A 14,183-nucleotide genomic window follows, 5' to 3' on the forward strand; every position below is an offset into this window, starting at 1 on the left:
CTGGAGATGGTCGACTCTCTCCAGACTCCTTGGGACTTTCATCTCGCTTATGCGTTTCCACCGATAAACCTGCTTCCAGTAGTTATCAGGGAGGAAGGAGCGAGGGTAATCCTCATCGCTCCCTTTTTGCCCAGAAGACCGTGGTTTTCATGGCTCAGAACCATGTCTGTGTCAGACCCCTGGATCCTACCATCTGGGCCGGGCCTGCTATCTCAGGGCCCATTCCGTCATCCTCGGGTGAGGGGTCTCCACTTGAGGGCATGGAGCTTGAGAGGCAGTTATTAAAGTTGAGAGTTTTCAGACAACCTGATCAACACCCTACTCCAAAGTAGGAAAGACTCCACAACCAGATTATACAGTAGAGTGTGGAGGAAATTCCTAGAATTTCATGCTGCCCCTTTCTCCAATGAGGTACCAATACTAGCAATCCTGGAGTTTCTTCAGAAGGGTTGAGCGCTGGGTCTTTCAGTTAGAACCTTGAAGGTTCACACATCAGCTCTAGGGGCATTATGCAGCTATAATATCGTGGGTGATAGATGGGTCTCTCGTTTCATTGCAACATGTGAGCGTAGCACCCCTGTCCACATAGCCGGTTTACCTCCCTGGGGCTTAAATCTTGCCCTTGAGGCCCTCATAGGTCCACCATTTGGTCGGTCTTTCCAGATAGGATAGTCCTGAAACCTGATCCATCTTACCTTCCTAAAGTTGCTACCAGGTTTCATAGAAGTCAGGAAATCTTTCTTCCTTTTTTTCCCGACCCTTCTACTCCTGAAGAACACAAGTTTCACACTTTAGACGTTAGGAGGTCAGTCCTACATTACATAGACAGAACCCAGTCCTGGAGGCAGAGTGGGGCTCTGTTCATGTCCTTTCATGGCCACAGGAAGGGGTCTGCAGTTACAAAGAGCACCTTGTCTCGATGGATCAGGGATGCCATATGTCTGGCCTACTCGGCAAAAGGTGGAAGTTCCCCAGAGGGCGTGAGGGCCCATTCAGCACGGGCCATAGCTTCCTCCTGGGCTGAGAAGGCAGACATCCCAATCGACTTGATATGTAAGGCAGCTACATGGTCTTCACCATCCACTTTTTACTACCACTATAGACTTGACTTGTCCCCTGACTCTGACTTGGTTTTCGGGAGATCTGTCCTCAAAATGGTGGTCCCTCCCAAGTAATGGTTCTCTGAAAATTTCTCAAGTGGGTGCTGCGGTGGCGAGGAGAAAAGACTAGATTACTTACCGGTAATCATGTTTTATGGAGTCCACGACAGCACCCACTCACTTCCCTCCCTTACTTTACACAGACTTCTGGTGTACCTTGAGTGTGATTCACTATTAGTGGTGGTTGTGTTTATATGTATAGTAAATGTTGATTATGAAGATTATGTTAACTTAGCGGTTCCTCTCATGCTCTGTAAAACAAACTGAGGAGGCGAGGGGGACCGGCCCTTTTTATCTGTAGGTTTCCTGTCCCTATGGACGGATCCCCTCTCTCAAGTAGGTGCTGTCGTGGACTCCATAAAACACGATTACCGGTAAGTAATCAATATGATTAAACCAGGCTCTACCCCCTACCCAAGCCACTTGTGTCAGAAATAATCCACATGGAATTCAGGGCATGATGCTAATTTTTTTTTTCTAATCCACAGCATGTTAGATGTTAAGGATTCGTCTTGGATATGCAACTCAACTTTTACCCATTACAAGCTGCACTAAAATTGGAAAAACTCCATGAAATATTAAAAAGGAGAAAGTCTGCAGAGTTTGGACTTTTACACAACATGATTTTTTTTTTTGCATTAGCATTTGTAAGCCAAAACCAGAAAATGTCTACCTTTCCCATGTTTCGGATCCACAATTACTGCTGCAAAATGTGATGGTGGCCTTAGTATTTGGCAGAGATGCTGTGGGCCGAGTAACCCTGAAACATGGAAGCCATATCTGCACTTTAGATCTGCTGTCCTCAAGTGTCTGCCCTCTCAGTTGCTCTCCTATATATTCTCCTTAATAAAACAATTGTCATTATACTGATTGCGTGTGAAGAGTTTCAGGATCCACATCTGATATATAATATGTAATACATCCACACAGGTTTTTTTTGTTTTTTTTTGTTTAGTTTTTAATTGTAAATCCAATTTTTTTACAAATTTGCTGCAAATAAATATGAAACGTACAAAAAAGACTTGTTAGATACCGCGTAAAAAGACTATGAAATGCATGCTTCTGTAGACAGTGCAAGCAGATAATTATTGCATTAAATGGAGTCACTTTTCGTGCATCTTCTATATAAAAATACATTTCAATATAAGTGCCGTCCCTCACCCGGTGCCTAAAGTGTATGGCTAGGATAAGTGATAACTTGCTGATCGCTGTCACAGAGATATGAAATGCCCCTTTTAGAATGGAGTTGTGGTCACACGTGTGCTTATTCTCTATGAGGCTGTTGGAGACGGCATAGTACAGCGCTCGCTCTCCAACAGTCCCATGAACAATAAATGGAGCATATTAGGGCCCCATTCTCAGGATTGCTGGGGTACCAGCAGTCTAAACCCCAACAATCAGCAATTTATCACATATCCAGTCTAGGAAACCCCAGGGGTCATGAGTTCTGCATTATTTTAAAAGGTACAAATGGTGAGACTTGACATTAAAAGGAAAACTCCACTTTTGCACTATTGTGACACCATTACAACGCTCCAACCCATTAAATTTGTAAGCTCGGCGGTATGTACAGTGCTCACCTATGGCGTTCACGTAATAGCTCATTTTGTGCCATTATTATTTGACTTTGCATATAGCGTAGGATCTTTACCTGACATGAGATTCATGCAGCCCGATCGCTGCAGCATTTCAGAAACAATCTACTGTGGCTGGAGACTATGCATTTTGAATGACTAGTCCAAGGCAGGTCCTGATGGCTTCCCCCTGCCCCGCTACTCTAGATCTGTCCTTATGTAAAGGCAGAGATCTGTCCGTCTAGGGGAGCGACCATGGACTACTCATCTGAGATGCATGGTGCTTGGCCGAATGTTTTTTCGCTGCAGCATTTCAGAGTGAAACAAACGGCCAGTGTATAAATCATACTGACTGTGGTTCAGGCACCATGAATCTACTGCCAGGTTCTCTAAATTTATTTAATCATTTTGACAGTGAAATAGTCTATGAACTCTTCTGTGCATTGGTAAACGTGGAAAATTAAAAACTGCTGCAAAGAAAAAGTGGTACTATAGCCGCTGCCATTCATTTCCAAACCTCGTCTTTTACAATTGCTTTCGACAAAGTTCTCAACAATGGAAATACAAATGTTCACCACCTATGTAAATGGAAAAAAAAATGCATAAAATAAAAAAGTATCGCAAGCCATAACTTCATGGCTAGTCGAAATCTACAATTCTCTGCAAGATACTGATTTCAGGATACTGTAACAAACTGGACTCTGAAATATACATAGTGTTAGTATAAAAAAAACAATATATGATGCAGTACATAAGGTGATGTAAGCATGCTGGCCGTGAAGTGACTACCTATAGTTAGAATTTTGACTATTTTCCGTATTCGCATTCTTGCAGCAGATGGCAATGGCTGCTGCCCCTTTACCACCTTTTGGATTTAATACAACGCAAGTATCATCAATGGGATAAGATCCTAAAGTGTTCGATCCACGGGAATACGCGTTACAACCAGTCAGAGTCCAGCCATCGTCACATGAGACTGTCACCTAAAATGCAAAAAAGGAAAAAGTTTTATTTAAATGTAAAGTGTAAAAGCAACTTCAGACCACAGTGAGACTTGTTAATTATAAGTCATGGTGATGACCTATACTGGTAATCTGGTAAACACCAAGAAAAGCTTTTTACACAGGCCAATAATCATCACAAAAAAATGTCATATGTTCCCGATAATTTCCCGTTGTAAGCATGAGTTTGTTTGTAGGCTGATTACCCCTTTAATGCAGCCTAAAACTAATTGTAAGCAACACATTCTGAAATGGGGACAAACAATTGTAGTTACCAAAACTCCTGAATCATTAAATACAGTGGTGCCCTTATAAGCAGAGCCTTTCAAAATATTAATCTTAGGATACAATAACTTACTGAGTTATTTAAGATGGTGGATGTCAACTTTGCCAACGTAGCAAAATGTTAGTATCTATGGGTTTAAAAAAAAAAACTTTGTGTTTTCAATTTACCATCAATTGTAATTTTAAAATCCAAAACAAAAACTTCTTTTGTGTGTATTTCCAAGGTAAATCCTCACCTTATTTTATTCATTAATTAGTATATTTGGGGGCGCATGTTGTTCCCATGGCGGTGCCACAAGTTTACTAAAATATCATATAAAAAAAAACTATGTAAAGAGGTTTTCTGAGTTGCCTAAACATTTCTTGTGAATCTTGGAAAAGCTCTTTAAAGAGTCCCTGTCACTTCTCATAAATATGTGATTTTTTTAACCAGATCTAAATACTGCTGCTTTCCTGAATCTGGTGTTTATTTTTTCTTCATGTGCCAGAGTGCCAGATATATGGGCCCATCTCCCTGTGTAAAAATCAAGTCTTTTTAGTCAAGTTTATAATTGTGATCTCAAATTTTATCAAGCCAAGGCTTGAAAAAGGCTCTGAAATTTTGCACCAAAACATTGCATGGGCTAATTAAAATCCATATTTTCATCATCTGAGTTTGGAGTGCTACCCTCAATTTTTGGATTATATATGTAAAACACTAATATGCTTGAGTCTATACCTTATCTGTGAAACCCACTGGAGCGTGTTCTTTAACTTTGCAGGAGATGCTTGGAGCGTGACAACACAAGGCGTGAGAAGTGACCTCACTTTTCCCCATGCACACGGGATCCCTGTCCCCACTGCCGTGTACGGGCCTCACATGATCACTGAAATGGCCACTTAAAGAATGGGAACTGCAGCCTGCGAACCAGAAAAGTAAAGAGTCACTTGTGATATATAAAACAACTGATGTGTGTGACTGTGTATTGCAGAATAATAAGTGCAGATACCGGTCAGAACATGGTCCTCCTGCGAGCAGCTGGCAGCGGACATTGCGTTTGCATCGTCGGCGGTACTTGCATTAACACTGCAGCTCACTTTAGGCCAAACACAGCATCGAGCAATTGCATAAACTCCGTCTCCACCAAAGGCGTTGTGTGCAGTGCAGATTTTCTTACCATCTTTATCCTGAATAATTAAATAAAGATTATTATGAATGCATCATTTGTAAATAGCGGCTTGGGTAGCGTGAACGGGAACATGCCCCCAACTGCTAAAACACAGCTGTCAACCTATCCATACATTACGAGGAAGAGAAACAAAGTAACAACTCAACACAAAGTTCTAAATTAAGATGTTTGAGAATTGTTATATGACGTGGAACACATTTATTTACTAGAACAGACAAGTCACAAGAGCTAACAGGTTCCCTTTAATTAAAATTCAGCCATATGAAAAATCTTTAAAAAATTTCCAGGCCTAATCTATATTTTATTGTACGAATTTTCATTACCTACCTCCACCTGTTCCCCTTTTCTTTTACCATTCCTTGAAAAACTGGAGCAGCTGAACATTTCCTCATTTCCGGAGCACTTCACCGATGTTGTTGCTGTACGAGCGAAGCCTGAAGGTTTTGACCAAACTGTTCGACATAAAAGCTGCTCATCTGAGAGGAGAAACAGGAGCATATTAGGGATATGCTCATAAAATTAGAAAAACATGGTTGTCCTCTTGGAGAAACACTTGTCCGTGGGCTATTTCTGGTATTGCACCTTATCCCGAATATAGGTCTGAGTTGCAATACCAGAACCATTCCATAGACAAGAGAGGCGCCGTTTTCTGGAAGACAGCAGCTTTTTTTGTATTTTCATAGGACTTTATTAACCTTCTACAGAAGCAATATCCAGTGGCCATGATACAGAGGTGTATGGTGAAGCTCCTAGGCCTCTACTGTACCATTTATAATACTGGTGTCTTATGTGGCGGAAGCACCTTTTGGCCGCGTCAGGGATCAGCCCCTGTAGATGCTTACAAAATTCAATAAAAATTACCTTAACATTAAAGGACTGCGGTATTGATGACCTACAGTGGTGGCCAAAAGTATTGGCACCCCTGCAATTCTGTCAGATAATACTCAGTTTCTTCCTGAAAATGATTGCAATCACAAATTCTTTGGTCTTATTCTCTTCATTTAATTTGCTTGCAAGGAAAAAACACAAAAGAGAATGAAGCAAAAATCAAATCATTGATCATTTCACACAAAACTCCAAAAATGGGCCAGACAAAAGTATTGGCACCCTCAGCCTAATACTTGGTTGCACAACCTTTAGCCAAAATAACTGCGAACAACCGCTTACGGTAACCATCAATGAGTTTCTTACAATGCTCTGCTGGAATTGTAGACCATTCTTCTTTGGCAAACTGCTCCAGGTCCCTGATATTTGAAGGGTGCCTTCTCCAAACTGCCATTTTGAGATCTCTCCACAGGTGTTCTATGGGATTCAGGTCTGGACTCATTGCTGGCCACCTTAGAAGTCTCCAGTGCTTTCTCTCAAACCATTTTATAGTGCTTTTGGAAGTGTGTTTTGGGTCATTGTCCTGCTGGAAGACCCATGACCTCTGAGGGAGACCCAGCTTTCTCACACTGGGCCCTACATTATGCTGCAAAATTTGTTGGTAGTATTCAGACTTCATAATGCCATGCACACAGTCAAGCAGTCCAGTGCCAGAGGCAGCAAAGCAACCCCAAGACATCAGGGAACTTCCGCCATGTTTGACTGTAAGGACCGTGTTCTTTTCTTTGAATGCCTCTTTTATTTTCCTGTATACTCTATGTTGATGCTTTTTGCCAAAAAACTCTACTTTTGTTTCAACTGACCAGAGAACATTCTTCCAAAACGTTTTAGGCTTTCTCAGGTAAGTTTTGGCAAACTCCAGCCTGGCTTTTTTATGTCTCGGGGTAAGAAGTGGGGTCTTCCTGGGTATCCTACCATACAGTCCCTTTTCATTCAGATGCCGACGGATAGTACGGGTTGACACTGTTGTACCCTCGGACTGCAGGGCAGCTTGAACTTGTTTGGATGTTAGTCGAGGTTCTTTATCCACCATCCGCACAATCTTGCATTGAAATCTCTTGTCAATTTTTCTTTTCCGTCCACATCTAGGGAGGTTAGCCACAGTGCCATGGGCTTTAAACTTCTTGATGACACTGCGCACGGAAAAAACAGGAACATTCAGGTCTTTGGCGATGGACTTGTAGCCTTGAGATTGCTCATGCTTCCTCACAATTTGGTTTCTCAAGTCCTCAGACAGTTCTTTGGTCTTCTTTCTTTTCTCCATGCTCAATGTGGTACACACAAGGACACAGGACAGAGGTTGAGTAAACTTTAATCCATGTTAACTGGCTGCAAGTGTGATTTAGTTATTGCCAACACCTGTTAGGTGCCACAGGTAAGTTACAGGTGCTGTTAATTACACGAATTAGAGAAGCATCACATGATTTTTCAAACAGTGCCAATACTTTTGTCCACCCCCTTTTTTAGGTTTGGTGTGGAATTGTATCCAATTTGGCTTTAGGACAATTCTTTTTGTGTTTTTTCATTGAAGACAAATTAAATGAAGATAATAATACCTAAGAATTTGTGATTGCAATCATTTTCAGGAAGAAACTGAGTATTATCTGACAGAATTGCAGGGGTGCCAATACTTTTGGCCACCGTTGTATCCCTAAAATAGGTCATCAATGCCAAATCGGTGGGCTTTCACACTCGGCACCCCCCGCTGATCAGCTCTTCTCAGCTCTGCCGGTGGCCAGATATAAACATATATAGGTTACAAATTGGTCACAACACTCTTTTGTATGTATGCTGGAGCTTTCTCCTAGGTTATATCATGAACTACATTTATCCACCAGATGATAAATAGATGATCATTGGTGTCCAACTCCAAAGATCCAGAAGACATGAGTCCCATGTAAATGGTGCAGTAGGGAGCATGCATGACTACCACTTTCCACTCTATAACCCCCCGTTCATGTGATTGGAGAAAGTCCCAGTGGTTGGACCCCCACTGATCACACTTTTGTCACCTATCCCTTGTTTATGGTGGGTTTACTCCTTGAAGCTGCTGATCCAATGTGGCTGAGTAGAGGACTCTACAGCAGCTTTCACAGTCACTGATGCTTCACGGCAATACATAGTCCCTGGTCTAAATACTCCTAATACACTGATTTTATTACAGTGTCTGATCTATAGCAGACTAGATAAAAAAAATAAAAGCCAATACCTAAATTGGGAAGTATACAATGGATTAAGTAACTTGCCGTTATTGAGTTGAACAGGTAATCCAGCCACCCGGTTAGGAGTGATGAGCCGCTGATCGTCCGGAAACCAGGCTTCATTAATGGCGTTCTTAGTAGAAAAGTTTATGAGTCTCTGCCTCAGTTCTGTCACCGACATATCGGGTTTACCGTTAAGTATCATTGCTGCAATACCTGAAACAGAATGATTGATACCCTGTTCAGCGACATCCAGAGAATTACTACGAAGCGACATTGATGGGCAGCAACCAGCATAAAGGTGTAGGGTGTAGAACCAAGTGAACAGGGGCAGTCAGGAAATGAGGGTCTTAAAATGATCTTAAATACCCTAAGATCATAAAAGGAGTCTGTCAGCACAAAATGACTGTTCAAACCAATCACATGCACTCAGTGCACCCTTGTCGTGGCCTAGTAGTTCAGTGCACCTACTTGTTTTCCTATCGCTGATCTTCTATGTCTCCTGTAAAGTCAGAGCTGTCAAAGAAGAAAAGGGTGAGAATAGGTAGAAAATAAGTGGGTGGGAAGTGAGTGGTACGAAACTCGGCCATACCAAGGGTGCACCAAGCGCTTGTGCTTTGTGTGAATAGTAATTTTCTGCTGATAGACTCCCTTAAAACAAGGGTCATTAGGAAACAGTGAGACAAGAGCAGTGCTATGATACTGTTAGGAATTCTGACTCCCAAAGATAAGCATTACTTCCAAGCCCTTATCTTCCGTAAAGGTCGACCCCCATACCTGCCACGTGCGCAGCTGCTTGAGATGTTCCACTCTTAGATGTAAAACAGGTACTGCAGTCACTAGATGCACCGATGATATCATCTCCAGGGGCAAACATATCAACACAATTGCCAAAATTAGTGCCAAGTGCTCCCATTGTGACTGGTTGGTCTTCATAGTTGGTGGCTCCAACTGTTATAACCTGTAAATAGAAGAGATCCACAATATCATGATGTACGTACTCTAACTGTAGGGTTAAGGCTCTTATAAATATGCAACTTTGTATATCCTATCAGAGAAATCTGCTTCTTTCTCCCACTGGACTGATCTTTCACTCTTAGTTCATGGTGAAAATCTGTAAATTCTGTCTTTAGTGAACACAGATTTTCCCATTACTGAGATAGGAGATGACAGTTGGTGTTCATAAGATTGTAAGGTGGAGGGAGGAGCTAGAAGCAGACCTAGACATTCTAGGGAGGAGCTAGAGGCAGACACAGACATTCTAGGGAGGAGCTAGAGGCAGATACAGACATTCTAGGGAGGAGCTAGAGGCAGACATAGACATTCTAAGGAGGATCTAGAGGCAGACACAGACATTGTAGGGAGGAGCTAAAGGCAGACACAGACATTCTAGGGAGGAGCTAGAGGCAGACACAGCCATTCTAGGGAGGAGCTAGAGGCAGACACAGCCATTCTAGGGAGGAGCTAGAGGCAGACACAGCCATTCTAGGGAGGAGCTAGAGGCAGACACAGCCATTCTAGGGAGGAGCTAGAGGCAGACACAGACATTCTAGGGAGCAGCTAAAGGCAGACACAGACATTCTAGGGAGAAGCTAGAGGCAGACCCAGCCATTTTAGGGAGGAGCTAGAGGCAGAGACAGACATTCTAGGGAGGAGCTAGAGGCAGACACAGACATTCTAGGGAGGAGCTAGAGGCCGACACAGACATTCTAGGGAGGAGCTAGAGGCAGACACAGACATTCTAGGGAGGAGCTAGAGGCCGACACAGACATTCTAGGGAGGAGCTAGAGGCCGACACAGACATTCTAGGGAGGAGCTAGAGGCAGACACAGATATTCTAGGGAGAAGCTAGAGGCAGACACAGATATTCTAGGGAGGAGCTAGAGGCAGACACAGATATTCTAGGGAGAAGCTAGAGGCAGACACAGATATTCTAGGGAGGAGCTAGAGTCAGACACAGACATTCTAGGGAGGAGCTAGAGGCAGACACAGATATTCTAGGGAGGAGCTAGAGTCAGACACAGATATTCTAGGGAGGAGCTAGAGGCAGACACAGACATTCTAGGGAGGAGCTAGAGGCAGACCTAGACATTCTAGGGAGGAGATAGAGGCAGACACAAACATTCTAGGGAAGAGCTAGAGGCAGACAGATATTCTAGGGAGGAGCCTGTGGCATACACCTATTTTAGGGAGGAGCTAGAGGCAGACACAGGCATTCTAGAGAGGAGCTAGAGGCAGAGACAGACATTCTCTGCAAGTTACAATTTAAATGATATAACTCTGTCAGCCTGCAGCTCCCACTAACCTTCACAGCTCCTCCTTGTGGTGGCTGATGATGGACTGAAGGTTATCGTTTAACTTTTTGTCTTTTCAAAAGGGCCCATTACCAAGAAAATACTGGTTTGACCACCATACAGGTACACTAACCTCTGGTTCTGAAGCTGGTGAGTACAGACAAGCATCATCCTTGTAATTCCCGGCAGCGGCAATAATTATGACCCCAGAATTAATAAGAATCCGACTGGCCATATTGAGTGTTTGGCTATACCCTCCAACAAAGGGAATGAGAATAATCATGGGACTGTATGGCTGCTCAGTCACTGCTTTCTTTATGTACTCCAGACCTGCAACAAATCCACAAAGATATAGAAACGATTAGAACTCGTTGTTTTTTAGAGTTTTTTTTAGAAACGGCACAGCTTTTGTCAATGGACTGTGTCTGATATGGTAGCTCTGGATATTAATGATCGTTCTGTCCCCATCATTGTGTGTCTTCTTTTGTAAATAGGCCGGTAAATGAGCAGTAAACGACTTACCCTATGGACTCGTTAAGGTGCATTGGTGGGTCGAAATCATCACCTCCAAATGCACCATTATACTGTATGTTTTACTTATGGTGCAAGTCTCTTTACGCCTATACAGTACCATACGTAAGAGTTGGGAAATAATCCGACATACAACGCTAGTCTCAAACATTACAATGACTAGTAGAGGACGTACCCATCAGACTTCCGCTCACTGTCCCTTTACCCTGACAGTTCAATACTCTTAAGCTGCGCAGATTTACACCTTTGGCAACACCGGCGTCTCTTCCATTCAGCACACCGGCCAAGTGGGTCCCATGGCTCTCACATTTACTGGCCTACCAGAAAAAGAAAAAGTGGAAAACAAGACTGAATTTCATATATTACCATTAAAGGACCCCTTCGTTTGAGAAATGGTGGAGCCAAGTGGTCATCATGCACCACCAACATGTCCATCATCAATTATTCTGTGTAATCACCTTGCCCAGACTACAACCAACCTGACGATAGAATCTGGTCCCATCTTCCTCGGGAACATTCTCAAATTCCGTAACGAGAACCTTCCCTTCGATTTCTCTATGGTTGCTCTGAATGCTGGTGTCCAACAGATACACGTTCACTGACTCCCCTGTGTCTAAGGAGAAGACAGAAAGCAAACTTACAGAATATAAAGGAATGGTGACTGAATAAAAAAAAACAGATAATGGTGTGTGGGTTTCGTTGTACGCCACTTCTTTCTTCCCAGCTTCCCAGAATTATTTACTCCTCAGGGCAGTGAATACAATACTGACAGGAGTCGTAAGTCTTGTAGTTTTGAACATTAGCATAGCCGAGGAGGTCGATTTCGGCACAACTGTCCAAGCATCTTATATGGATGGAGGCTTCTCATCTTTCACCAGATAGATGATTTTGTAGGCCTGTCCTTTTGTTCTTACTTATCCTGAAGACCATAAGTGCCATGAAAGTCCAAGAAAGTTGCCAAATTGTAGGCCGATATCTAAATGTTAAAGGATATCCAGCACCACTCACTTCAGCATCATAGAAAAGCAGTGCCGGTGACTTTATGACCCCACACACCTGCCAAGATGCTTTCATAATCAGTAGGTATCGTGTAATGGGCTGAACATGTGCACAATACCTGCTAATCATTCACTCATCTTAGCTGGCATGCGGGGTTGTAATATCATCGGCACCGCTCACCTCCAATATGTTATTTAATGGCGCCGGATAAACCCTTTAATTTGCCGGATTTTTTCAGTCGTTGTATATAAAAAATTGTTCATGTCGAACAACAGAACTACTTCTGCCACGGTAGGGATGAAGCTTCTCATTTTATCTTATGGCATTATCAGCCAAAACAACACCCTTCACTGACCAACCAAATACAACTAGTCGTTCAGAAAACCAACGTCTGAAGGCCCTCATGAGTGGGTAGCTCAACTGGGAGCATTGCACTACCACGATGGAGAAAGTGAGATGCAGAATTGTAAGCCCAGCTGATATTTTGCATCATAAGGTGGATCCTTTGAGCTTTCGATCTTCTTGGTAATGTGTCTTCGTAGGCCTCATTTTGCTTTTACATGAAAAAAATGTACCTTTTTTCATGTGTTGGATCCAATTTTCATCAATTTTTGGTCTATATTTACCATCCATTTTTCTTGTATGCAGAATTTTTTTTCCGAGTGTTTCCTATCCACTAAACAGAAAGAAATAGACAGCACTTGATGACACACGGATGGTATCGGTGTGCTGCTGCTTTTTTATTTTTATTTAAATGGGCTAGTTTGATCCATGACTGCTCAAAAATGGACATGTCTCTATTTTTTAGAGGAGTGAAGTTTTTGCAGATATTGAGCATGGACATGTGAACAGCCCCACCGAGTATAATGGGTACATAAAAAAACGGAAGTCTAAATGAAGCCTAATCCATATATTATAATCAGTATTGGCTTGTGCCGCATAAAAAATAAAGAAATATCCTACTTGGGGGGTTGAAGTGGTTGGCGACATGTGGAGCGGGCACAATCCTGTCAAGGTTCCATGGCACAGTCTGGCCAAACACATAGGAATCCTCCTCAATATAGTCTACATGTGGCAGCTTCAGGGCCTAAGGGGAAGAAAGTGGTTATATTTTACTGTTAGTCTATGTTCACACATTCAGGAATTTCTTCAGATTTGCTGAGCTGATTTGCAGCAATTCACAGCACAATACAAATAAATAGACACAAAATGAAAGCATCAAATCTGCAACATGGTCATTCATGTACGGATTTTCATGCCGGATTTCACCCTATTCAATGTTTTGTAATGGAGTAAGGTGAAATCCACAGCCAAATCTGCAACAAAATTTACAAGTAACACGTGGATTCATTGCTGATTTGTGACCAAATTCAGAGTAGTTTTTTTTTTCTTTTACTGTTTTTTTTTGTCCAAGTTAAACATAATGAATGGAATGATGAATATCGGCCACTTACCATCTCCAGGAGATCACTGCTCATCCTTACTACAAACCCACAAAACAGTTCATGGAAAGTATAGATAATTTTGGTTAGGTAGCCATGCTTTGCCGCTCTGGTCTGCAAACGACGGATTACTCTTTCTGTCTGGGACTTGTGAACGTTTTCTTTTAAGACCACCACATACTGGCCGGACATTCTCCAGGCTTCCTAAAAAGCAATAGTCTCTGGTCATTGGATGGCAAAAGACAAAGTAAAACAAGTAGAGGCCAGAATATTTTTTTTTAATCTTTGTATGTAAAATGTAACAGGATGCAAAAGCAAATGTGATCTGCAAAAAATTGTTCCAGAATTTGAAGGAACTTATTGAATTTGAAAAGTGACAAGAAAAATGGACGTGACCTCCAAAGATACATTAAGTAATATATATTTAGTAAATTGAGTAAAAGGGTCAAATCTGTAGGGAATTTTTATTCTTGTTGACAGCAAATGTAGACTGAATTTTCTGTCTTCTTGAGAGGTCAAATTGTGCCAAATTTGTTGAAAGGTGGGTTCTGTTTCCTGTGTGATGCCCCCATTCAGCTTCAAAGCACATCTGTAAGGATGGTAAACTTTGGGACCCCTATTTATTTGCAGCCTTTGTCATGT

General features: G+C 42.2%; 1 protein-coding gene across 4 annotated transcripts in view; it reads right to left on the minus strand.

Moving 5' to 3' along the window:
• Positions 1-2,145: 2,145 nt before the first annotated feature.
• PCSK9 (proprotein convertase subtilisin/kexin type 9) overlaps positions 2,146-14,183 on the minus strand; it is an 87,153-nt gene continuing 75,115 nt past the window's right edge. For 3 of the 4 annotated variants that reach the window (XM_073643404.1, XM_073643405.1, XM_073643406.1), the window contains exons 4-14: positions 13,554-13,745; positions 13,063-13,186; positions 11,580-11,713; positions 11,276-11,417; positions 10,703-10,899; positions 9,053-9,236; positions 8,321-8,491; positions 5,517-5,665; positions 5,010-5,187; positions 4,739-4,920; positions 2,146-3,717 (exon numbers count right to left, since the gene is read on the minus strand). In XM_073643404.1, coding sequence (XP_073499505.1) covers positions 3,520-3,717; positions 4,739-4,920; positions 5,010-5,187; positions 5,517-5,665; positions 8,321-8,491; positions 9,053-9,236; positions 10,703-10,899; positions 11,276-11,417; positions 11,580-11,713; positions 13,063-13,186; positions 13,554-13,745 — 1,851 coding nt within the window. In that variant the 3' untranslated portion in view covers positions 2,146-3,519. Of the gene's footprint in view, positions 3,718-4,093; positions 4,149-4,738; positions 4,921-5,009; positions 5,188-5,516; positions 5,666-8,320; positions 8,492-9,052; positions 9,237-10,702; positions 10,900-11,275; positions 11,418-11,579; positions 11,714-13,062; positions 13,187-13,553; positions 13,746-14,183 lie in introns of all 4 variants that reach the window. The other variant, XM_073643408.1, reaches the window with a different exon arrangement.

This window comes from Phyllobates terribilis, unplaced genomic scaffold, assembly GCF_046119375.1.
Source record: "Phyllobates terribilis strain yellow unplaced genomic scaffold, ASM4611937v1 Scaffold_8__6_contigs__length_399053987, whole genome shotgun sequence".
NCBI classification, from domain to species: Eukaryota; Metazoa; Chordata; class Amphibia; order Anura; family Dendrobatidae; genus Phyllobates; species Phyllobates terribilis.